This window comes from Argiope bruennichi, chromosome 4 (genome assembly GCF_947563725.1).
Source record: "Argiope bruennichi chromosome 4, qqArgBrue1.1, whole genome shotgun sequence".
Lineage (NCBI taxonomy): Eukaryota > Metazoa > Arthropoda > Arachnida > Araneae > Araneidae > Argiope > Argiope bruennichi.
In genome coordinates this window covers 48,633,820-48,659,145 of record NC_079154.1, presented here as the reverse complement: position 1 = coordinate 48,659,145, position 25,326 = coordinate 48,633,820, and the positions used below count along the sequence as shown (strand labels likewise).

General features: G+C 28.9%; 1 protein-coding gene and 3 non-coding genes across 4 annotated transcripts; 3 read left to right on the top strand and 1 right to left on the bottom strand.

Moving 5' to 3' along the window:
• Positions 1 to 302: 302 nt before the first annotated feature.
• LOC129966811 (uncharacterized) lies at positions 303 to 11,320 on the bottom strand. The gene is made up of 3 exons (XM_056081385.1): positions 11,188 to 11,320; positions 3,682 to 3,889; positions 303 to 1,654 (listed from the first exon to the last, which is right to left on the bottom strand). The coding sequence occupies exons 2-3, from the start codon at positions 3,882 to 3,884 to the stop codon at positions 1,360 to 1,362; spliced, it is 498 nt and encodes a 165-aa protein (XP_055937360.1). The 5' UTR covers positions 3,885 to 3,889; positions 11,188 to 11,320; the 3' UTR covers positions 303 to 1,359.
• On the top strand, positions 8,531 to 8,602 carry Trnaa-cgc (transfer RNA alanine (anticodon CGC)). Its single transcript has one exon. It is a non-coding gene; the product is annotated as a tRNA-Ala (tRNA).
• Trnaa-cgc (transfer RNA alanine (anticodon CGC)) lies at positions 8,741 to 8,812 on the top strand. The gene has a single exon. It is a non-coding gene; the product is annotated as a tRNA-Ala (tRNA).
• Positions 11,321 to 17,839: 6,519 nt separating the features above from the next.
• Positions 17,840 to 17,911, top strand: Trnaa-cgc (transfer RNA alanine (anticodon CGC)). Its single transcript has one exon. It is a non-coding gene; the product is annotated as a tRNA-Ala (tRNA).
• The last annotated feature ends 7,415 nt before the right edge of the window (positions 17,912 to 25,326 follow it).

Genomic DNA, 25,326 nt, shown 5'->3' with positions numbered 1-25,326 from the left:
TTGATGAGTCTTTTAATAAGCAGATATATACTTGTAAGTCTATATAGAGTATACAATACGTATTTGAGGACAGCATGGATTTTAAGAATTTTCGAAACAAAATATGAGAAACGATGCTTTAAGAAAACCTTGGATGTTCTTTTCTAAGCCTTTTAAGAAAGAAATAAAAACATTTTTTTATATTTTATAATGGAAATTTTTTATTTATTCTTAGAAATTTTCATGCATTATAAAATTATTCACATTGATTCTCCACATGAAAAAGAATTCACTACATAAAAACACTTCTATTGACTTGGAAAATAATTTTGACATAAAAAGGAAAGTGCATAATGATAAATGAAGTGAAAAATGGAAACATGAAAAATGATTACGAAATGATATTATGAAAGATGCATTTATTTCAATTAGATTCATGTCACTTTTTGAAAGTTTTCTATGGCTATTTTTGAACGATTTTTGTTTTGAACATATGATTAGAACGAAACCCAAGCCAATCACTATTGATTGGTGAAACGAAGAGAAATGGAAATAATACTATCTTCCGAATGATTAGAGTACAGACAAATTAGCTCCATGGAAGGAGTGAAATTGTATAACAATTGTACTAGCTTGTAAATTGAAATAAGAATTTTATAGGTACAGTATATGTCCAAAAATAAAAGATCCACATTCTGTAAATAAGTAAGGACATAATCATTAAAAAATGCAATATAATTGGACATAACTATGAAAACAAGGAAAACTTTCAATGCACATATTTTGAGTAAAACTGTTTTTGTAAAACGTTACAGAGAAATTCAGATTATGCATTTTTCTTAATTTGATAGAAACGTTGTAAATAATCTTTTGAAGATATAAAGTTTTTCAGCAGTAACATAAGAAGTAAAAAGTAATTATTTCAATATGTAAAATAGACCATGTATTCTTCAGTAAAATTTAAATCAATAAATCATAAATCCGCAAAATAACCGTTGGCTCAACATTGCATATGTTCTTCCAATTATTCATCAATTGATTTTTTGAGGAAAAAAACATAGCAATGTGGAGATTCTTATAATTTTCAAAATATGAGATAAGATAAGAGTAAGTAATGAAATATATAAGAAAATATGCAACGGTAAGAATGAAATATATATATGAATAAGTATATGTCAACATTTCATTTTATCTAGTTAATTGGTTATAACTATGTTTTAAAAGACTGCACATACACAAAGAAAAAAAATCTAAAATAATTGGTGATTTTTTCGCATTTGCCGAATAAAACATTATTCTGCAGATTATAACTTTTGAAGTCTGATGACTGTTTTCATTTAGAATATTGCACTGTGATTCTGTTGGCAAACACTGAGATTATCACCACCAGCCCTCGCTTCCATGAACATCCTCAAAAGCATCTGTGAGTTCGTCGAAGTCCCCGTGAAGTGTAGGAATGTTGTTCGATTCACTAGCTTTGAGTGCATTAGAACTGAGACTCAACTGCTGCACCCAGCTGTCGATATTTTCGGAGGCCGCTTCAAGCTGGGCTAAAGCTTGACTACCAGCGAGATGCTGCAGCTGGGTTATATCATCCAAGGAATTGTGACCATATTGAGACCATCCATGACCATCAACTTGGTGAGCTTGGAAAGAGTGACTGTAAACGGGAACTCTGGAAGATATATAAATAAACATCAAATTAATATAGTGGAAGAGAGCATTTTTAGAGTTTTCAGTTGAAGTTAGCTTTAGTATGGAAATGCAGAGTCATGATGACTCAGTCTTCCCCATTAAATTGAACCCAAAGGTGTTGGGAGATTTTCTTTTATTAACTTATGGTTTGAAAAACTGAAAAAGTCATAAAGGAGTGTCACAAAAGTCTTCATGGTCGCTTATATTATATTGCAGCTTATATATAATAGACTTAACTGCTATCCAAATTGGGCCACGGTGACCTGGTGGTAAAGTCTCGCCTCGTGAGCCATAGGTTTTAGGTTCGACTTCCGATTCCACCGAAGAGCCGTCGTGTAGGGGTGTCTGTTGCACGTTAAATCCATCATCCCGCTGGTGTAGAGAGGGGGTTGCCAGCTCAAGTGTCCTCCTCGTCATTTGAAAGCGGTTTAAAATTACGCGGTCCGTCCCGAAATAGCCCTAGTATTGCTTTACAACGAGACGTTAATATAACTAAACTAAACTTCTATCCAAATTGAATAAATCGTTCTGCAATAAAGCATTCCAACTTTATTATTACAAAGGATAACATAACGCGAAGCCTTATTATTGTATACACAGATCGTAATTGGTTACTGTAATACCGTCATCTGAGACACCGCTGAATGATTTAATTTTGTTACAAGAGAGACAAAAGTATATATTCACGTATCAACGCATTCAATCTAAAAACAGTTTTTATCTACTCAAAAATTAACGACGAGTAGTAAAGTGGAAATTAAAGCAGATAAATTTACAGAAATCTTGCTTATGTTATTTCTTTCTTATTCATTATAATTCATGTAACTTGGATATACCAAAAGGTAGTTATAATTTCCTAATAACAATGGAATAATAATTTTAAAATACATCTTACTAAAATTGCAGGTTTGGGAGCGAAAGATGATCGACCACTTCTCGAGTGGAAACTTAACTCAGCTGTATTCTTAGGTCGTTTCTGCGCAAGTGAACATTGCTCTTTATGTGAATTTTTGGAAGGCATACTTTTCAAAATACTTTTTAAGGTCTGCATTATTTTTATGGATATAGAAAACACTTGAATTCAAGATTTTTTCTGTTCTAATAGTTTAGATTAAGGGGGGAAAAACTAAATTGGAATTCTTATTTTTCAGCTTATAAACGCTGAAAAATGGAAATAATAATAATAATAATAATGAATATTATTCTCTTATCAAAACAATTGTTAAGTGAAATTATAACATTACGTTTATTACTAACTTGAATTATTTAAAGAATTGGCACACTAAATATTTGCATTCATATTTGATTATCATGAGGTAATAGAAATTAGAAAATTTCAACGCTGTGTTTTCTTATGGAATTCAACGCTATGTTTTCTTTGGGAAATGAATTTTGTTTTCCTTAAAATTTCTACCATGTAACTAAACCTCTCTTATATTTTCAGGAATTTATTACAACTACATATTAGATATTCCTTTACAAATAATCACAAATTTACTTCTTATACACTGAATGCTTTAATGATAGATGATCAGACTCTTAAGGTCTTACCCTGCTCCTTATAAAAGTCAGCATAAGTATGAATTCATTTGTAGTTAAGTACTTTAAGAACTTAGTTTCTCCAGCAAAATTAACTCCATTGATCTGCATTCCATGAGAAATCCACTCAGCATGGGAAAATTTGATTGGTCACGGGATGAGGATTGGTGTTAGCTATTCAAATACCAAAAACATATGTTTATTTACTCGGCATCTTATTATATGCTACCTCAATTTGGTCTTCTAACAGTACACAAATATGAAATTGATTTTTATAGCAATATTTAACAATGTGTTTTTTAATTAACTTCTGATTTTTGCGCAACGAGATTTTCTAGGAATTTTAAGCTATACTTAAAAAACAAAACAAAAAAAACTCCCAAATAATTTCAAAAATATTGAATTTTTAAAGCTGAAAAATTTAAAGCTGAAATTTTTGAAGCTGAAAAATCTGGTCTCTAGACTTACGGGTACGGCTTCCGTGTGTGCTTGCTGAAAATTAACTTAAATGGTATAGGTATTGGCAAAGGTACAAATCGTGGCTTCAGGATTCCAGCAAGGATTGCAGCGATTGCAATGTCTTTCATCAAGGACATAGCAATGATACTCGGAATATTGATGCATAATATCAGGAGCGAAATACTTGAGAGACGACGATACATTAACACCATGTTTCCTACAATAGAAAAGAAAATATAATTTTATATTAATTTCATATTATTAAAGCATTATTTTATACTTATTAGTAACATATTAACAAAATAATATGTAAAATATATTTTTGTTTTCCATATCTTTTGAGATTTGTTTTATCATTTGAGTGGTCGTGATGGTCCCATGATAATGCCGACTTTGTCATTGAAGGCAGCTGACATAGATTTGATTTCCGCAAAGAATCGCTGTATATGTGGATCTAATATATGTTAAATCTGGCATTGAGGGTCGAATGCTCTCTTAAGGTATGGTGTGGAAATTTGTAGAGCGGATGAGAACTCATGTTTCCCAAATTACCCTCTTGTTGCTCGAAAATGACTCTATTAATGAAATTTCGAATTAATATCTTCACTTTGATTTAAATTTAGACTAACTTTACTAATGTTAAAAATAAAAAAGTTAAACTTCATATGGTAATGAAACAATGGAAAATCACTTAAATGTTTTTCTAATTGATAATGAATACATTCGCCTCTTAAATTTCAAATTTTAAGGTGAAAAATGATTTATTTTTTAACCTGCAAATTTTATTAAAATTATTTGCTCTTGTTTCATTATTTCTTTTAAGAAATAACAACAGTGGTTTAAAAAGAAAACTTTTTGCACCAATGAATTTTTTTAGAAATTTTTTTATTTTTTTTTACAGTTGTTACATTATTCAATTATTTTTTTCTCACAAAGAATATAATCTTAATGATTAATGAAAAGAAGCGTTTTATAATTATCACAACTGCTACGAGTTTCTTAATTAAAAAATAAGAAGTAAGTTGATACATAAATCTTATGAAATATTTTTTTTTTCTTAGAGGTGCGTCTTTTTTCAGAAATATCACTGAAAACATAGCATTTCCTGATAGAAAGAATCATTTATTAGGCTGTACTTCGATGGGCGATGGTCTGCGTCATGATTTCCATGTTCAGTTGAATGAACAATTCTTTTTTTCTCCTAAAGTTGAAACTGTCAAAATTTTGATTTATCCTAGATTATTAACTCTGAATACATACTCAAAGGTGTTTAATGCATATTAGAGAGTTTTTGAAAAATACCCTCACACTTTCAAAAATTATTAAATGAAAGAAAACTAAATATGAACTTGTGTGTGTTCCTTTTTTGCATCGAATAAGGAAAATCTCAAACATTTTTCGACAATGATAAGAGCATTTTAAGTTGGGTACCATTAATCGCATGCAATGCATAGAATCAATAAAGGATTTCAATTCAGGTTCTGAAAAATATTGGGTAATCGATGCACTAAAACTGTTACATTATTTATAAATTATGCTATACGAAATTTGTGTTGCACCTGATAAAGAGATGCAAATTTGATAAACTATATGAAAACATTGTTGCATTTCCTGCAATCAGTCATACTGAAACGAGAATTATAATATCGAATGAAAAAATATTGATATTTGATTTAATGCTTTATAAAAGTATCCGACCAGTTATTTTATTTCATTCATTTTCAATGTATTTTTAGAGGTGTATAATTTTTCACAGAATATATATGCACTTCAAATATATCACGCATATTAGATTTTATCAAGCACACCCCACAAACACATTGGCTGCCATAAGTGTTCGAAAGCTTTCAAAATTTCATGAAATATTACTCTATCCATTGCTAAAAAATTAATATTTTAGAATGAATTAAAAAAAATAATATCTAATATTGTTTCTTGAAAAGCTTCATTAAATATTTTAAGAATATTAAAAAAAGGGCATTTTTTAAAACAATAATCAAAAAGAAATAAAAAAAAATATCTCATCTATCTATAAAAGTTCAGTCAAACACTTTAAAAAAATCTATTCAAATAACAATCATTGTGATATTTCAGTAAATTAGCATTTAGATGGATAGCCTATAGTACCCATAATAACTTTTAAACATAACATGTTTTAAATAGTATATGTTACAATTATTAATATTCCATAATAACTTTTTAACCAAGCATAGAATGCACTAGAATTTTTTTTTGTTATTTCATTTCTGTTGTTGTTCCATTCCTCCATTATTTCTGTTTTTAATTCGATTTTCATATTATTGTTGTGTCTTTGTACTCTAATTGAAGTTTTCACAAATTAGATCTATTGAGTTTGAATCTGAAGAATCTGTTTTAAGATTTTCTGAATAATTTTAGACACCAGAGGCAGACGCTGAAAACAGTGTATTTAGGATATTTATTCTGATAAAACAAAGTGTTTTTTCAATATCTAATTGTCGCCAATAAATTTAAATTACCTTTAAAATATTTAAAATATCAAATAAATATCAAATCGACAATTCTTAATGCTGACGTGCAGTCTCACAGAAGAATATTTACAACGCCATTTTTTTCCACCATTCCTGCTCCTATGATTTCCTACTTGCTTTGTTATTTTGTCTAAATTTTTAGGAGTAGATTCCTTGTTCTTTGTTCCCCCATACAATTATATATCTATTAGAGCCAGAAAAAAATATATGAAGTTTGCTTTCATCTGAACATGAGACACGATTTTATTTCGTTTCGGACTTCTTTATCATTAAAGCTAAGTCTAAGCTTTCTAATTGTTTTTCCCTTAATAAAACTTTTTTTTTCCTGTCTGAACGATTTTCATAGTTCTTCAGTCTGAAAATTAAAGCCAAGTAGAAAGGTTTTATAAAGATATGTAGGAATCCTTTGAGTATTCAAACGGGGATTTTGCCCAATTTTTGAAACTATAAATCTATCATCAAGCGAATTGACTTTGTTGGATGATATTTTCTTAGCTTTTTTTCAGATTCGAATTCCTTTTTTAAAAAGCTTTATTGCATACTACATTGTAGAATGGGATAAATCTACCAATTTAGCGAAACGCCAAATTTAAATATCACTGCTGTGATAAAAAAAAGTAATCCCTTTTAGAATGCTATTTGTTTTTTTAAGACTGCAAACCATTTTAAAGCAGTAAAGGAGTGGTTGTGGTTAAAGGAGAGCCCGCTTCCAACAGAAGCTATCTCCTGTAGATGGCTAGAAGTTGATGTAAGTTGACTTGGCTTCACATGAATGCCGTGGACTTTTAATGTTCTTTAGCGTGAATTTAAAGCAGTAAATAGAAGATAGAAATATCAAATACCAAATATTGGCTTTTATACCAAATATAAAAGCTAAACAATTTTTAATACGTATATGCCATGGCATTTTAAATGTTATAAAATATATCTTGTTTAAAAAAGAAGTTAAGTTATAAATATATCTAAAAAAATTCGATGCATGGTCACTTTTGCGTTTGCGTTTTACCTTTACCACTTCTTTCCTTCTCATTTTTTATTAAAAAATTAAAACAAAACGAAGATAAAATTAATTTTTCTTTTAGTAACAGAGATATTATATGAAAAAATACTGGATTTTATTTTCGGATGAATTTTTAGCTTTAGCGCTTTTGTGTAATATTTTAAAAGTATACGAACACTTTTGTTAACCACAATATGTGTGCTGACACTGCATATGATTTCACAAATCTAGATTGTGATGTGAAAAAATATACACCAACTTGGACGTATAAAAGGCCTTTCTCATTCTAGCACATAACACAACACCGCTTCATGCCCATGCAACTAGAACCTACTGGTGATTTAAACAGTGTAATGAATATAAAGTAGGAGAGACATCGGAAGACGCTCGGTGCTCTGACTATCACCTAAATTGTTCGATGTCTGACATATATTGATTAAAATTTGGTAATGGGATTTTCGTATCAGATAAACAAAGCCGAGAGCAATGCGCTGGTTAAAATTTTATATGAGAAATGGTAATAGTTTATTAAACAAACTATCGAAGATAAACTGAAAAAATATGCTATTTTTTATTACAGTCTTACATTGTGATAATAAAATTTCTTATACTAGCAAATGACTTTTCAAAAATAAAAATCAACAAAATTTTTGATATATTTTTCATCGAATTTTGTTTATTTATGAGAATATAAATCTTAACCCCGCCGTCCTGTTTATTAAATCATATTTATTCTTTACTGTTGTAGTATAAATGAACATAAATCTATAACATTGGAATTAAGTTCATAATAATCACATTTAAATTTACTTTTGGTTTATGTTAAACTATCTGTATTATGTTCCTGTAACAAAGTTTTTATACATATTACGTCTTTTCATATTGATATTATTTGAAAATCTGAAATTTATGTTCATTATTATATAACTTCGATAAAAACTTAAAATCATAAGGCAAGCATCCAATAAACTTCATGTGCATTCAAAGAGAAACATTATTTTCATAAACAAATAAAACGAAGGTTTAAAGTTTATGCATACATAAGTATAGCTCAATCAGTGAAAATTCAAATATATTGCATTATGAGCATAAAAATTAACGAATTATAAATATAATTTTTCGACATTAAAATCTTTGTCTTTTTAATGGATTCTGAAGTGAAAATATTAATTATTACATCCTGTTTAAGGATAAACATATTTTTCATAATTCGTTGAAATAGCGTATGCAATGATAAAACGGGAGAAGAATTAGCAAATTGTAAGGTGAATAAACATTAAAGCGCTTCTCTTTAATTTCACATTAGGGTAGTTTCATTTACTTAGAAGCCATATGGCAGCTAAGCCAAGGGGATGTAGCTCAGTGGTAGAGCGCTCGCTTCGCATGTGAGAGGCCATGGGTTCAAACCCCATCATCTCCAACGTGTCTTTTTTTTTTTTTTTTTTCATTTTCTACGGTGTGATATTACTAACTAGTAATGAAAAGCAAGATAGCTAATATTAAAATTTTACGATTAAAATGCACGGAATACTTCATTGGTGCGAGTCCTTAGCAGCGCGGGGATGTAGCTCAGTGGTAGAGCGCTCGTTTCGCATGTGAGAGGCCATGGGTTCAAGCCCCGTCATCTCCAACTTGTCATTTTTTTTCATTTCTTACGGTGTGTTATTACTAAGTATTAATGAAAAGCAAGATGAGCAAATATTGAAATTTTACGATTAAAATGCAAGGAATATTTCATTGGTGCGAGTGGTTAACAGTGTGGAGTTGTGGCTCAGTGGTAGAGAGCTCGCTTCGCATGTGAGAGGCCTTGGGTTCAAATTCTATCATCTCCAGATAAGAGCCAGTTCTTTTCTTTGTTAGTCATTTCATATCAAATAATACTTCATCAACATTCTCTATAAAGTATCCAAATATTACAGCTAAATAAACATATGTCCAATATGAAAATATATATATTTAATTTTTTAATTCAAGATAAACAAATAAATAACTTAAACAATATTTAGTTAAAATTATTTTAGTTAAGATTTAGTTTAGTTAGATCTTAGTTAAAATTGTAAAATATGTGGATTGATTGGTTTATTGCAAATTATAAAATTTCATGAATGTTATTGAGACCAAATTTGATAATATTTTACCCATTTAGACGACCAGAAGGAAAGCGAGTCAATATCTATGTCTCCAAATTTTCATTCTATATCAAACAGTGGGTATGTCGTCTTCGTCGTCAATTATGAGCGGAATTTTTCGATGCTCAAAAGTGAAGACAAAACCAAAACACCAGATATACATAAAACATTTTATAGAATTTTTACACATCTAATTGATTATCAAATTCAGTTATGAGCTATTACGATTTCACTGATAGAAAACTTTATAAATGAGACCATAAAAGTTTATTTAGTGTATGACTTTTCATTTGGATGTATGTAAATAAAAATATGCAATTTTATAGAAAAATTTATTTATTTTTTGTGTAATTAATTAGCTCTAAAACACTTTAATATCGTGAGTTTTACAAAAAAAATTTGTGTTTATTAAAAACATACTCAATTGAACAATTACTTACTTATAGAGTACTTATCCAATATTATAAATGTGATTGAATTTTTAAAAATGTAAAAAGTAAGAAAATGTTTGATGGAGTTGCAACAACTTTAAATATTTATTAACATTTCCTTTTCTTAAGGTAGACGATGACTAGGTTCTTAAGTCAACTTTTTGCGAAATTAAGAATTTCTTTTTATTTATTATTTTTAATGTTTGAACAGAGTTTTTTTTTAATAAAACCTTTAGAATTTTGTTTCTAAGTCTATTTTTTTTTGGAAAGTTACACGGATTTTTATGTTTGTATTTACACATGTTTTAATGCTTTTTTTACATTTTTAGATGTTATTATCATAAATTCAAACCTTTGATGGGTTTTTCTTACAAAAAAAAGCCTCATAAATTAAAATCTAATCACATTTTTTTTTCTAATTTGGTAAAATAATTTCTCAATATGTTCAACAGTTCTTAAACTAGATAATATGCAATCCATTCTTTTAGAAATATTTTACAGTTGTTTTAGTCCTTCACAATGTGACAAAATTGGAAATTTAGTGTTATTTATCAGACGAACCTCTGTATTTAAGGGACGGATAGAAATACAATTTGTTATTTAGTTCAAGAACTAGAAAATAAATTTTTACGCTTTTAGCTTAATTTTAAGCAAATCGTTTGATAAACCTCTAAACTAGAAAATTTTTGTTTTATATCTATTTTCTAAGTCCTTTTTTCCAAATTTGTAAAAAAATAGTTTGTCATTTAACTGGCATATTTTGGTTTCATACATGCTTTTTCAATCTTTTTTATGCAAATATTCAAAAATAAAGTACTTTCTAATGTATTTCAAAACATTCATTTCGAACGTAATCACATACTTTAAAGGTCTTTTACAAAAAGAGAGATATTTTTTAAATAATACATTTTTTGAATTCTGAAAGCTAGCGAATTTTTTTTTGCGTCCAATCATAAATAAGCGTAATTTTATCAGTTATTTTATTAAAAGTATTAGTTTCAAAACCTTGTCTTTTTGAGGAATTTTTCAGATTAAACATTCTTTATAAAATAAAGATTTCAATAGATATTAAAAACAGAAAATATTATTCCTTATTCATAAAAAAGTTTATTTATTTTTAAATTAAATAATATAAACATAAATGAAAAGGTCAAATGGATGAGTCGGGTCATAAATAACAAATATTACCTTTATGTGAAAGACATTTTTAAAAATCGATTATTGTATTTATTTTCTCCTCTTAAAATTAACTTTATATATTATAAAATGTAAGCTTTTCTAATAAAGGCATTAAAATATAAAATAAACTCCTTATATTAAACAAGCATGCATTAATAAAAATAATAAATAATTTAAATAACCAAATTTCTCAATATTTATTGCAAACACACACACCTACAATACCCTTCATTTGTAAAAATACAAGAATATTCAAAATAACTTACTAGTTTGACAAGAGCAGAGCACTGCAGAAAAAAAATCAACTCGATCAAGAGATTCGCGTAGCAATAGTCTTAATTTCAATCCCCTTGGTGTTAAATACAGCAACGATGCGTCCAACGTCCAACGCCTTCGATATTCAAGGGCGCAAGTTTTCCGAATTCGCGGACGACGGACTTCATATTTTTATTTTTCTGTGTCACGGCTTCGAAGAGTGCTCTATTTTAGGACACCTACGAGTCTTTTCCATTTTAGATAAACACCTTTTTCAAGTGAAAGGCATTGTTTTCCCAACGAACTCCTACACGCTCCGAATGGCGCGAAAACTCTCCTTTTTCGTATAGGATACAGATGGCTATCGTTTCAATTTCGGGTGAATATTTCCAAAGGTGATGAGTTGTAGCAATGGCCGATAGTAATGTCATTACGGGTTAGAGGCCATTTTTATCCACAATAAAAATCTTGGTGTTATTCAGTTAGTGTTTGATTAATGCATTGGGGAAAAAATTTGGCCACACTGAGTTTAATGTCTGATAAATAAATGCATTGAAAAATAAATGTATTGATATTGAGGTTAATGCCTAATAAAACGTATTCCTTTTGTTTCCCAGTAAATATTTTTATAACAACTGGTAATTCGAATATTTTTACAATTACATCAAAATGTTAAATTCACCAAATTTCAATTCTTTTTTTTTCTTCAGTTTTCACTTCTTTCAAAATGCGGTTTCCTTCCTTCTGGTATATATTTTCATAAAGAAAAAAAATATTGCATTGATGAATTGATTCAACCGCGAAATTTTAATGAATCAAAAATTTTTTAAATGAATTTGCGAACTCTATTACTTAGAAATGGAAAGAATTAAATAAATAAAATATGAAATGCAACCAATAATAGCACTGACACCTAATGGCCCTTATCGACCACTATACAGCCGCTCCTTAAAAAATACGTATCATCGTTGGAGTGAAGATAACTAGTCCTTATACAAACAATATATCCACCAGGTAAACGAAAACCGCTTTCTCATACTGGAAGTTTATCAACTCTAATATTTAAAATACCCGCTTGGGATCAAATATATATGTACTTATACAACGAATAATAGTGTGTATCAAATTTTGAGCTAAAATCTCAAGCGGGAAGTTGATGTATTCAACTTGTCTGTCCTGAATTCTAAAATGTATTAAGCTGTTAAAAATATGATCTGAGTAGAAAGACGGTTGCGCCTATAAGTAAATGTTTTGTCAAGCAGATATCTGAAGGAAATTATAACTGATTTAATTTGAATTTTTCATACATAACTCATTAAAATAAAAATAATTAATTGTGAGAGCTGTAGAGTTAGTAGAAAGTAGTACATCATAAAAGACATCATGAAAATATAAATTTAGCCTCCTTTATTCAAATGCACTTCTCAAATACAAAAAAAAAAGTTGAAAATAAATGATTTCTGATTATTTTTGACTAACTGATAAATTTGAGATAAATATTTTGAGATAAATATTTTATTATATTTTATTTGAGATAAATATTTATTATTATATTTGAGATAAATATTTTAATTCATCATCATTCAATCAATTAAATTTAATTCATCTTTAATTCAATTATCATTGAGAATAATATTTAATTCATCATGTGGTTATTGTTATATCATAGATTTCATTTAATAATAGTTTTTTTTTTATTATAAAAGGGTTGTGCATAACATAGTGAAAAAATATTTAAATTCAAAGTTAAATGACCAACAAAATCATTCTTAGTATACGATAATCTTGAATATTCTTTAAATGATTTCATTTTTATATACTTTTATTCAACTTATTTTGATTCATGTTTGAAATTTTGTACAGTGGTGCTATCTCGATGACATTGTACTATTTCAATATTTTCGGAACCTATTATGAGTTAACTGAATAATTAATTTAAATATTTTGATTCGTTAAGTGAATCGCCACTCAGATTGAAAAAATCAGTTTTAAGGTCATATATAACGGCGACCCGACTTAGGGGTAGTGTGTCTACCGCGTGATCTGGGCTCCCGCGTTCGAGTCCTGGTTCAGACATTGTTGTTCTTTCCCTGTGCTCTATCCGTGAGGTGTCTGGAAGAGACCCCCCCCCTACTGCCGTAAAAAGGAGTTGTGCAAGCGAGTGTGTGAGTGTCATATCAGACTCGGGTGATCAGGGGTCTTCACCCTCAGAAAGTATTGCATCCCCTTTCCGTGGTAAAGCGGACACGGCATCATCATCAAGATTATGTATATTTATAATGATGGATTTTAAATTAACGACTAAAAATTCGCAAATAATGAAAATATATCGATAATAATTAATTGTATCTATTCGTGTACTAGATATTTGACGTTTGAATAGAACAGATTTCTTAATTTTTTAAAAAAATTATTCTCTTTTGCTTATTTTTTCTAACTATTGCTAAATTTCATTTGTACAATACGGCGAGTGTTTGCTTTAAACATTTGTGCACGGAAAATAAACGTTGTTTTTATCATGTTAAGCATGCAGATACCCAAATAAAGACAATATTCTTTTTCTTCAGATTTTGGATGACAGGCATTTAATTTTTTTATATAAAATTATTTCCTATTGATTAGTTTTAGAAATTGTTTCCTTTCTCGTTTGTAAGCTTCATTAGAAGTTTATTGATAGATTTTTTATTAATGAACTTATTAATAGAAACTCATTCAGAACTTGAGTTTGCTACTTTATTGCTTCCCTCTTATCTTTCTTACGTTCTAAAGATATTCTTCTGGAATTCTTAAAATCTGATAAAGGAAACATCTAATTAAGATTAATTTATCCTCATTGTATCAGGATTTTTAATGAATATTTAGGAAGGAATAGCAGCCTTTATAATCAAAGCAAAATTTGGACTTCCTCATGTTCAAAATGTGTAATTTTAATTGGGGTATTCAATGGTTTCAATTTGGATTGTTCTATGATGGCAGCTGATGTTTTTTGCCTTTTCCTTTTATGTTTTTTTTTAATATTAATAAGTGGAATTTAGAAAAAACGATTTCAAACATACTTCTTCTTTTCAAAACAACAAATTCTTATCGAATTAATCAAAAATTGGTAATAAATTGAACTTTCGAATTCAAAGGTTTTTTTTTTTAAATTTGATTCTCTCTCTCTCTCTCTCTCTCTTTCTCTTTTTTTTTCAAATTTTGTTCTGAATTTCTTATTAATATACTTAAATATTAGTGCTTATATATTAGTACTTATCAATATGCTTAAATATTAATACTTATATACTTATCAATATAATTAGAATAAATTTAGATTAAATTGAAATGCGCATTTAAAAAAATGTGGTCTCTCCGAAATTTTCTTGTATGCCTTACAAGGCATTTTTTAAATCTACATTCCCCGCATAAAATTGTGAACCTTGGATCAAGGTCGTCACCAAGGTCTTACAACACATTGGTGAATAATAGTTACAAAGTTAGAATTTTTGGCTTGAATTTATCCTTTTATTTTTTAAGAATATGCATTTTGTATGTTTTTTTTTTGCCTACCGAAGCTTTTTTCGCCTTTTTTGATACCAAAATTTGACAAGGAATTAAGTTGTAATCATAAGATAATATGCCAAATTTCTTAGATTTAATATTTCCGACTACGAGTTATTGCGTTTATATGCATGCAGAAGTGTAGACAGACAGATGGTCAGTTATTAAATATATTTCCTTCAGATGCTAACCTGTGCACCGGATATTACCTATCTAGCCCTTTTGCATTGTGCTAGAACCTCCAGACAGACAGATTTCTTTTGAATGGATTTTGTTCAGAATTTGATTGAAATTTATAAATTTGGTCATCCCAAATTTCATCTTTCTAGCTCAAAACGGTTTTGTGTTATCGTGTTCATAGATAGACATGATACTAAAAGCTTATTTCTCGCACTCAGGGTGGACCAAAACGTATAGATTCGTCGAAATCTCTTCTTATTTTTTTGACGATGACAGTATATCCTCTATACTTTGCATGCTAAAAAGTAAAAATATTCTGCATCTTTTGTACTAAGAAATAATAAGAAATTAATTTCTCCTGACTTAAAAATGCTTCGGGAACTTCAATGTTGTACAGAGAATTCCACAAAATTCTGAATCTTTTGTGCTAAGAAATTGTAAGTACTTAAATTTGTCATGTTTAAAAGTCAATCGAAAACTTTAATTTTGTATAATGAATTCCATAATTTTCTCTCATAATCTCTACTAAAGGTGCTATCCACATCCTTTACATAAAATTGGAGATCTTGGGTAAGTCAACCAACTGACTCTCCGACTCGCCACGAAGGCATATGGATTTAAACCATAAGGCTGAATGACCGGACCGCCACAACAGCAACACTGGCGGGAACTGTGGTTGAGTCCTAAGGGCCACCACCGGCCACGGTACAACCCTTCCCGAAGGAAGTACGTCCTGTCATCGATGGGAGGAGTCAGATCCCCCACCTATTTATGTACTCTCCAGGGTGGCGAGATCCAACCAACATGCCGGAAGCATCTCATCCTCATTTCGAGGTGCCCCCCCCCGGTAGTTGGAGATCTTGGGTAAAGTCACGATTGACTGGATAAAGTCACGATAGAGATTACATGTTATTGGCTAACGATAACCATGGAATATAGATCTTTAACATGAATCAAAGATTTTTACTGAATCTTTCGTGCGATCTTTGGCGGTTAATCCGTGGCATATGGTTAAGACATAGGTAGCCAAAAATCGAATATCTATTTGTCTACCTTTTCTCCGACCGATTAAGCCGGAATATGATGTAAAAGCATAATTGTAGTCGCAAGATTATTAGATACCAAATTTCCTTCAATTGATTCACTGCGTTTTTAAGTTATTGCATTTATGTGAATGCTAAATACGGATCGATATACAGTCAAACCCCTGTTCGATTTGGTTCAAAATTTTATAAGAATCGACATTTAAGAAGCTAAACCTGTTTAAATATTTTTATCTATCTAGCTCATTAAGTTTTGTAGTTATTGTAATTGAACTCATTATTATTTGTACTTGAACAACTACACTTATAGACTGCCTAAGAATAGTTTTGGCTCAAAATTTCAAAGAGATTTGCAGATTTGGTATCAAGTACTTATACAAAATATCATTTATCTAAAACAGTTTTTTTAATTATCGCGTTCACAAACAGATACAGTTACAAAATTGCATTTATTAGATTCAGAGAAGTTTGAAACGTGGAGATTCGTCAGAATCTCGAATTTCTTATACAAAATACGTTACAAGAGTTTGTACAATTACAATACTTTCTCTTTCTATACTTTACATGTGAAAAGTAAAAAAGTCATAACGAATTTTAATTTTATTAAAATCTTGAACGTGTTTAAATAGAATTGTATTATTTATCTTGAAGGTTTATTATATAATTATTGTATTTAAAATCCTGTATAACGATTATTTACAAAAATTGCTTATTTAACGAAATCGCCATTTTTAAATTAATGAGGATTTTCAACCGTCATTATTATAATTTTATTTATTTAAATTGTTACTGCCTATATATTAATTACGCATTGTTTATTAAAATTGTTAAATACCTAAAATAAATTTTTCTATCTATTTTTAGTATAACAATTATCGTTTTCTATGTCTACGCCCATTTCGAAACCAAATTTTTCTTGCATCGAATTTTTTTTCGTGAATGTTTTTATTATTTGGGTTTTTTTTTTAATTACAAATGTGACACATAAAAGCAGTGCCAAGATTTTAAGCAATTGTAAAACTCTCGTTAATATAAATCCTCTAATGACAAGCAAACTTTCATTTTCAAGAGGACATTTTATAATATTTTAATTTTACATTTTTTCGACGGATACTATTGCCAAATAAAAATTTCATGTATTGGAAAATATCATTTTTTTTTTGGATTGCCACTATTCTTCTAACATAATATAAAGGCAAATATTTCTTTCTATTTAAATATTTTTTGTAAATAATTTTTGAATTATAATCATTATAACTTTCTTGTAATTAAATAAGATTTTTTTTTCATTAAAAATAGTAATAAAATGTATGCGTAAATACACGAGATCTAAAAATGTATATAATGTTTTTATTAGCCGTTAGTGGCAGTAATATTAAAAATCTTTGTAAATATGGCTGTGTTTTTTTTTTTTTTTTTTTTTTTTGCTATTGTATTGAACAGTAAAACGAAAAAAAAAAAAAAAAAAGGAATAATTTCGATGGACATAGCCAATTTATGTAAAATTTTATATATATTTACAGTTTTATAGAATTAAACAACAAATACAAACAGTATATATGTAAAAGGGCAATTTTTCAATAAAAAATAATTCTTCCCTTTTTGCAATTTCTTATTCTAAAATACTAAAACACAACTGCTTTAAGAATAAACATATTTTTTATGATTCGTTTTGTCGTTGGCATCAGTGCCGAGGAGAAATATTAAATTAATTGTAAGGTGAGTAAACATTATTATAATTATCACATTATTATAAGCACATGACATTAGTTTCACATCAAAGTAGATTCATCTACTTATTATGCATACATTTGATGCTCACCACAAGGGGATGTATGGCGCAGTATGGTCAAAATCATGGCTTTTGCGCCATAAAACCTCAAACAAACTCAAACTCAAACAAGGGGATGTAGCTCAGTGGTAGAGCGCTCGCTTCGCATGTGAGAGGCCATGGGTTCAAACCCCATCATCTATAAGCACGTTATTTATTTTCCGAATTATTTGATGTCAAGATTTCCTCATTTTATTTTTTAAAATACTCAAATAACATGGCATAGAAGACATGCTTTCCAATATACATCTTTTTTTACTGTTAAAGATGTATACATTTTATATTAATCAATTTTATAATTAATATGAACTTCTTCAATAAATTGTCTGAACATAACCGTTTAGTTGGTTTGTTTCAATGATTCGTATTTTGAAATTTCTTGAGAATTGCTATGGCCGATTTAGTAATTTTGAAACCATTCTGACTGTTAGAACGATACTCATGTCAGTACGCTACTTTCAACACATTTTATACAAACATGTAAAGGCGACATTTTTTTTTTATAAGTTTAGTGAAAATGAAGCATGGTTTCTATCGGTTCAGGTCTTGAAAATTCTCTTATTATCAGGTTTATATATATATATATATATATATATATATATATATATATATATATATATATATATATATATATATATATATATATATATATATATATATATATATACATAAAGACAGACTGACATGCAGGTAATTTTCCTCTCATCAGTATGATAAAATTTTTTTTAGCAATCTGTGATTTTGCTGTGAAAGCAAAATATCATATTTCATTTGCCCATTCGTCGCGTTTCTGAGTATAATATTCATTGTTATGAGGATAGAAAGACAGATATGATGTTTCAAAATTCGCATTTGTACCTTTGTTTAAAGTGGTATAAAATACCAAATTTTATCCCAACTAAGGTAGATTTTTTTATGTGATTAAAACACTTTTGTTACGAATATTAGAAATTAAAATATTTCCAATGAAGAAACGTATGCTACCACCGTAATTTTATTTTCTGGTGAACAAAGTGTAGAAAGAAAAAAAGAAAAAAAAGGTTATAATTGGAAAAAAATTTTACCTCGATATTTTTATGGCTTTCCATCAGTTGAATAAAATTGCATGAGAAAATAGTCGTCTTTGAAATTATGTTTGACTGAGGAAAAAATACTAAATCGGAATGAATGAGAAGAATAAAAAATTTTATATTAAATTTTGGATGAAATATGACTGTTCATCCGTTCATATGCGCGTGAAAATGGTAACTTAAAGACACAATGATCTAGATGGTTGAAATTTAGCAAATGTTTCTATCATCGATCTGCTATTAATTTTGGTCCTGATTTGTCAATAAGATAGAATACAAAATTTATATTCTGTTTATTATCCTATTCAATAGCTAACTCGGGCCAAATAAACAAGGTCTAAGTTTATACAAACCGTACAAAAAATATTCATTTTTAATACAAAAGTAGTGTTCCTTCTTTATTCTTTCATAGAAAAGAACAGAGACAACGGTAAAAGTGCATCTTCTTGATAGTTGGCATTGTTGCTATATTTCGAACTTTGAAGAATATCTGGTCTGGACTGATTAATTTCTAATTGATGCAAGAATAAATGCAAGTAATCCTAGATATTAAAAGGGGATTGTTTGTTTTTGAAGATGAAAAAAAATTACTCGCACTGATAAGTTCTATCAAATACGGAAATAATTTCATGTGACGATTTTTGAACGTTTTCAGATTTGGCAGGCAAATATTTATGAATTCAGGCATCCAAACGTTACTGAATTTTGTCTTTAAATCGCTAAGAATAGAGTCTCGGTTATCATTAGGTACTATTTTAATAACTATGTAGAAATTTGGGAGCAGAATTATTTTTCCGAGAATTTAAAAATTTGCCAAAAATTGTTTCATTTTCAGTTCTAAGAACTGAATTTTTCAAAATAATTTGATACAATGGATTTTCTCTTAAATAAGATTTGCTCATATAGCCGTGATGTATATTAGATCTTCATATTTCAAGTATTTTTTCTGAAAGAAATAGATTACATTTAAATTCTTCAACTTAACAATGATGTATTAATATTGCAACAATGCTTAGATTGACAGAACTAGTTATTGGTCATTGGCGAAAGTTGAGGTTTGTAATAATTGCATATAAATATGAGTTTTAAAAATTTAACTACGAAGTGTTTAATTAAAATTTTCTGACACACTCGAATACTTACTGGCTGACAAACTCATTTGCTGTAACCAGGAGACTGATATCTTTGCTCTTTACTATATGATGAAATTAATCACATAATACTCTTTGTGAAAGTAATCAAAAGAAGGACAATCTTATAAGGTCATAGATGTTTTAAACGAATGATTACTGAGCCTAATGATACACGATGCTGCGGAGACTTTCCAACATTGGAATTTAGATTGTAGAACAGTGCGGAGGGAAATCTAAATTGCAAGCTCGAATGGCGAACATTGGATATTCGCGTTGGAAGATATTCCGGTGGTTAACGGTTTTTATTTTCTTGTATACGAAATATAGAGAAAATATTGAATCGTCAAAAAATTGAAACTCAAGATTTTGACGACTCTTCACGTTTCAGATCTGCCTGAGCTCGAAAAACTCATTTTTGACATTATGTCTGTTTGTAAACACGATAATTCAAAAATATTTTGAGTTAGACAAATGAAATTTGATATGATGACCATATTATGACCACTTATGACCCTATTTACAGATTTCTATCAAATTTTGAACCAAAATCCATTCACACAAAATCTGTCTGATCCTGGCTGATCGATTACAAATAAACGCGATGATTCTGAAACGCTAAGAAGTAGATAAATAACATTTTATACATAGGTTTAGCATCTAAAATATAGATTCTTAGCAAATTTTGAACTAAATATAGCAAAGAGTTGACAGCCTGTCGGTCTCTTCTTTCACATGTATGTAAACATAATAACTCACAAATGCAATAACTTAAATCAATGAATTTTGGAACCTTGAGTCAATTTACTATTTCTTCCACCATCAACTGACCTTCTCAAACAGTGAAATTTTCAATCAAATTTAATAGAAACAAACATTCACCACGTCGAACAACAAGAATACTACTCTCCGTCCCTGACAAATCGTTTGATGTTAACACTAGATCCAACGTTTGAGTCAAGGATCAACGTATCATATAGGAGTCAAGGATCAACGTATCGTCGACATTTCTTTAAGTGGCCAAACATGGCAGTTCGCCGTCCAGTGACTCTAGTTTTGCACTTCAACGCTAATGATTGCGGCTTATGTCAAGACTCAGTATGTTAAGTGAAATTCGCGCTTGATTTGTTCTATCCACAGCCACAGAGATGGATGAAGTGGACGGGACGGGAATTCTCTTTGTTAGCCGTCCTTTTGTTTGTCTTGCTGCTAGAATCTTTTCTTTAATAGGGTTAATGAACCGTCCTTCTCTTTGTGCCCACATAAAAAGCTTTCACCACCCAAATAGTACATTCCAGCTCAAAAAAAGAAGGCTGGGGTTCTCAGTTGTTAAAAGTGATTTTCCTGGATCAGTTTGTAAGGAGTTGTTTTTATGAATAAAGCAGAAATTGTGGTGTTAAAAATAGGCTTATGTAATACAACAGCTTTTTTCGGATTTAGGATGACATGATGGATGTGTATTGTTGCAATTTGTAATATGGTAAAAATAAAAAAAATAATAATGTGACTCTCAATTTGTTATTATTTTGGGTTTTTTTCCCCATGATTAAAATCCTTAACTTTAAAAAGCAATTCTTGTATGTATATATATACATATATAAATTTATTTCCTGTATGTCAGAAATGGCTCTATTGATTTGGATCAAATTTTATAATTAGATAAGTTTTTGTTCTTTAAGTTTATTTATATAGGTGCCTTCCATTTTTTTACAACAAAAAAAAAACATTTTTTATAATTAACTATTAGAATAAGTATATTCAACTTCGCCGTCACAGTGTGGGCAGTGCAGTAAACAATATTCATATGTAATCAGTATGTGCTTTGTATCTAAATATTTTCTCCAAAAAAAAAAAAAAAGTAGCTACCAATCGGAACTTGGTTTTTCAGATATTTTATTCTGTATAGGAATTTCACTATTTTTAATTTAAATAAAACCTGCGAAAAATGTTGCTTATCGATATTTAATAAGATTTCTTTGCAATTATTATTCTTTGTAATGAATAATTAATCATTATTCTAAAATTGAGAACTTTTCATTTTATTACATTTTAATCAATTAATTATGATTGTTTATAAGCATTTAATTATCTTATTAGAGATAAGAAATTTTTATCTGTTATTACGTATGCTAAATAGGATTTCAATTTCAATCAACCATTGCTGAATATTTTTTAATCAATTAAATTATCATTCTACAAATGATTGGTGGCAATTTTATTTATTCAATATCAACCATTTTTTATAACAATTTTATTTATTCTTTTGCAATCGTTTGGTAATTGAGAATATTCGGTGCATATAATTTTAGCTATATTTCTCAAACGTAATATCTAGTTCTTCTTCAAAAAATTATTCTTAAACTTAAGATCGAAGTATTCTTTGCATATGTGAACCTCCACAACCAGAATAAAAAGGCATATAACTTCACAATATTCATTTAAAGGAAAACTGTCCATGCCATCTAACATCTGATTTTCTTCCTTACGTCAGTCATTGCGATATTTTTTCAATATAGAATGATATTATTATTTAATCCAAAAGGGTGGATTATAAAATGCTTGGAGGTTTTAGATGAAATATAAAAGTATGTTTAAGATATATACATTGTAACACTATATGAATATAAATGATCACAATATAGCATAATTGAGTTTCAAAGCTCACTAAAATAAACTATAAAAATTGAAAGTCGATTTTATTGAGCATTCATTTGTAATTACGAAACAAGCAAAAAATGTAATATGATAGAATATAATATTATATTTTTGTACGTATAATGCTAATTAGCTGATTATTCGAAATGAGCATGAACTACTTCAAGATTACTTTGATATTTCTTTTTTCGATCTGAATAAATTGATAGAGTTGAGTGTTTTTCAATTGGAATTGGAGCTGTCATCACCAGGAGCTCACATAATTTCGTACTCTATTTGTCCCTTTGGTTTTGGTGATAAACTAGCTATAAATGGTTCTCAAGTTAATAGTAATCTATTAAATAATTTTTTATTTCTATAAACTCTTGATATTTTCCCAATCAATAGTTCTCTAAATTTCCTTTTATGCTTATTTTTGGTTCTTGTGCATTGCCTCTTTCAAAACTTGGCCCATTAAAACTTACATGAATCAATAATATTCTTATAAATAGTCATTTCATTTACTTGCAGCATAGTTCATTAATGAATTATGTCACTGGATTACTACAATTGTAGTAATCCAGTGACAGATTTGCGTTGGACACTAACACTAGGTCTTCTGGAAGCTCACTATGTTTCAGATTTGGAAAGCGCTTCCTCCCTTTTTTGTTGTAGTATATTTTCAGAAGTCATTTTTTTTATAACTGCTACTGAATCTTTATTGCCTTCGCTAAGAATCAACACTCCATCGGTACTGCCTTCGACATCTCTTCCTGTCTCGGTATATACAGGATGTGCTGAATTAATTGTAATTTTGGTTTAATATTATAATTTTCAAAGTTTTTTTGTGGTGTTCTTTTTCTTCTATTCTATCCAAAGTGAGAAATTATTTCTATACTTATTGTGGCAATATCAGTGAATGAAATGTATTCATCTAACCTATAAGAATTTAGAAAACATTCTCTATGTTTGGCCTATTTCAAACATCTTTTTGGTTCCATTTAGACTGACAATTCTATTAACTTTTAAGCTTTTTAATTGTCATCCGAAAAAGAATCCGGAGTGTTAACTCTTCAAATATATGATTTGACAAAGTGCCAAGTTTTGACTCTTTCAGCGTTATCTAATCAAATGTTGAAAAATTTAAGTGTGGCATTTGTGCAATCATTTGTAATGAAGTGAAGTGTTGTAGTTATAAACAAGAAAATTTGAATATCCCTTATAGATTATAAGTAATTCTTTCAGAAAAACCCAATTACCCAATTACCCAAGTTCAAGCTAATTTCTCATGTGAAATAAAAACTATTCTTAAACAAATTCTTTTAATATTCGTGATTATATTAATATATTTATTAAAGTAAAATCTTACACAAATTAACTTTGATAGATCTAGAAAACTAAAAATAACCAATAATCTCTATTAGTAAACAGATGTACAATGTGGCGGGTGACAGGATATCTTATATAGGCAGATGAATGCAGTCGGTTTGTCCGGGTACAATTTCTAGGAATGTAAACTTTAACTGCACGTGATATAGTTTGTTCCCCTTTATGACCTTCTCCTTCGTCCTTTTAGATTGTTCAAATTCTGCAGTACGCACCGTGTTGTAACTTCACTGACTTATTCTTCATGCAAAATTGATTTCAACATCAAAATGGCGCTGCGCCATTTATATGTATTATGTGAGTATGTCCAACAGTAAGAACGATGAATAGAACCATAATAATAAAATGTGGCAAATAAAATATTTTCCGATGCATTCAGCAACATATTTCACATGTTAGTGATCTTTGATTAGCGATTCCACAAAAAATTATCATGTAAGATTGTAAAGAAAAATCATTTAAAAAAACTTTAAAAGGAAAAATTGGTACATATTAGTGTGGGTATTAGATAATATTAGTGTAGTTGAAAAGATAATATTTCGAGTATTTAGTAGGCATAATTATTGGGCAAAAATATTTCTAAAAGCTATCAAGATGAAAAAAAATCTCGCCCGATTTTACTTTAATTAAAATTTCTGTAAAAAAATACTACTAAGTGCACATATCTACCTCTAAAGTATTATATTTGTGCTAAATTCATAGCTATTCTAACAGATGCGCACGAATTCCCTTTGATTAGTAGTAGAGATTTGGAGTACTTGAAAATCTGTATAACTAATTTTCTTGTCACTGATAAGAGAAAATCATCATTTAATTACATGTTTACAATATAACAAAAATAAAATATTCCATAGTTCGTTGCCATAAGCTTAGAAACAGATGAGGATTGTATAACAACGGTGCATATTTAGCATTAAAAGTAATTTTAAATCTTAATTTATCATATTGTAACGAAATATTTCTTTTTTTATTTGTTGTTGAAAAAATTCTTCACTTTCTTTTATCTTAAATAACATAATGAAATAAGTTAATGTATATTTAAAAATAAATATAACTGATACAATTTTCCTATAGTATGTAAATAATTATTAAAATTTGGCAGTTTATGACAGAAAGGAGTACTTCAATAATAGTAACAACCATTCCAGTAATTAAATGTCTTTGAGATTAAGCAAATGTTTGGCAATAAAATGAAATAATTGTCAATTGAAACTTGAAAATCTTCTCCGCTAGACTTTCTTACATACTTGCGCAGTATAGAATGTTTTTGAATTCAGCTTCATAGTTGATTGAAGAGAATTTAGCCGAATATGCGTTTAGACTTATTTACATTGGGAAG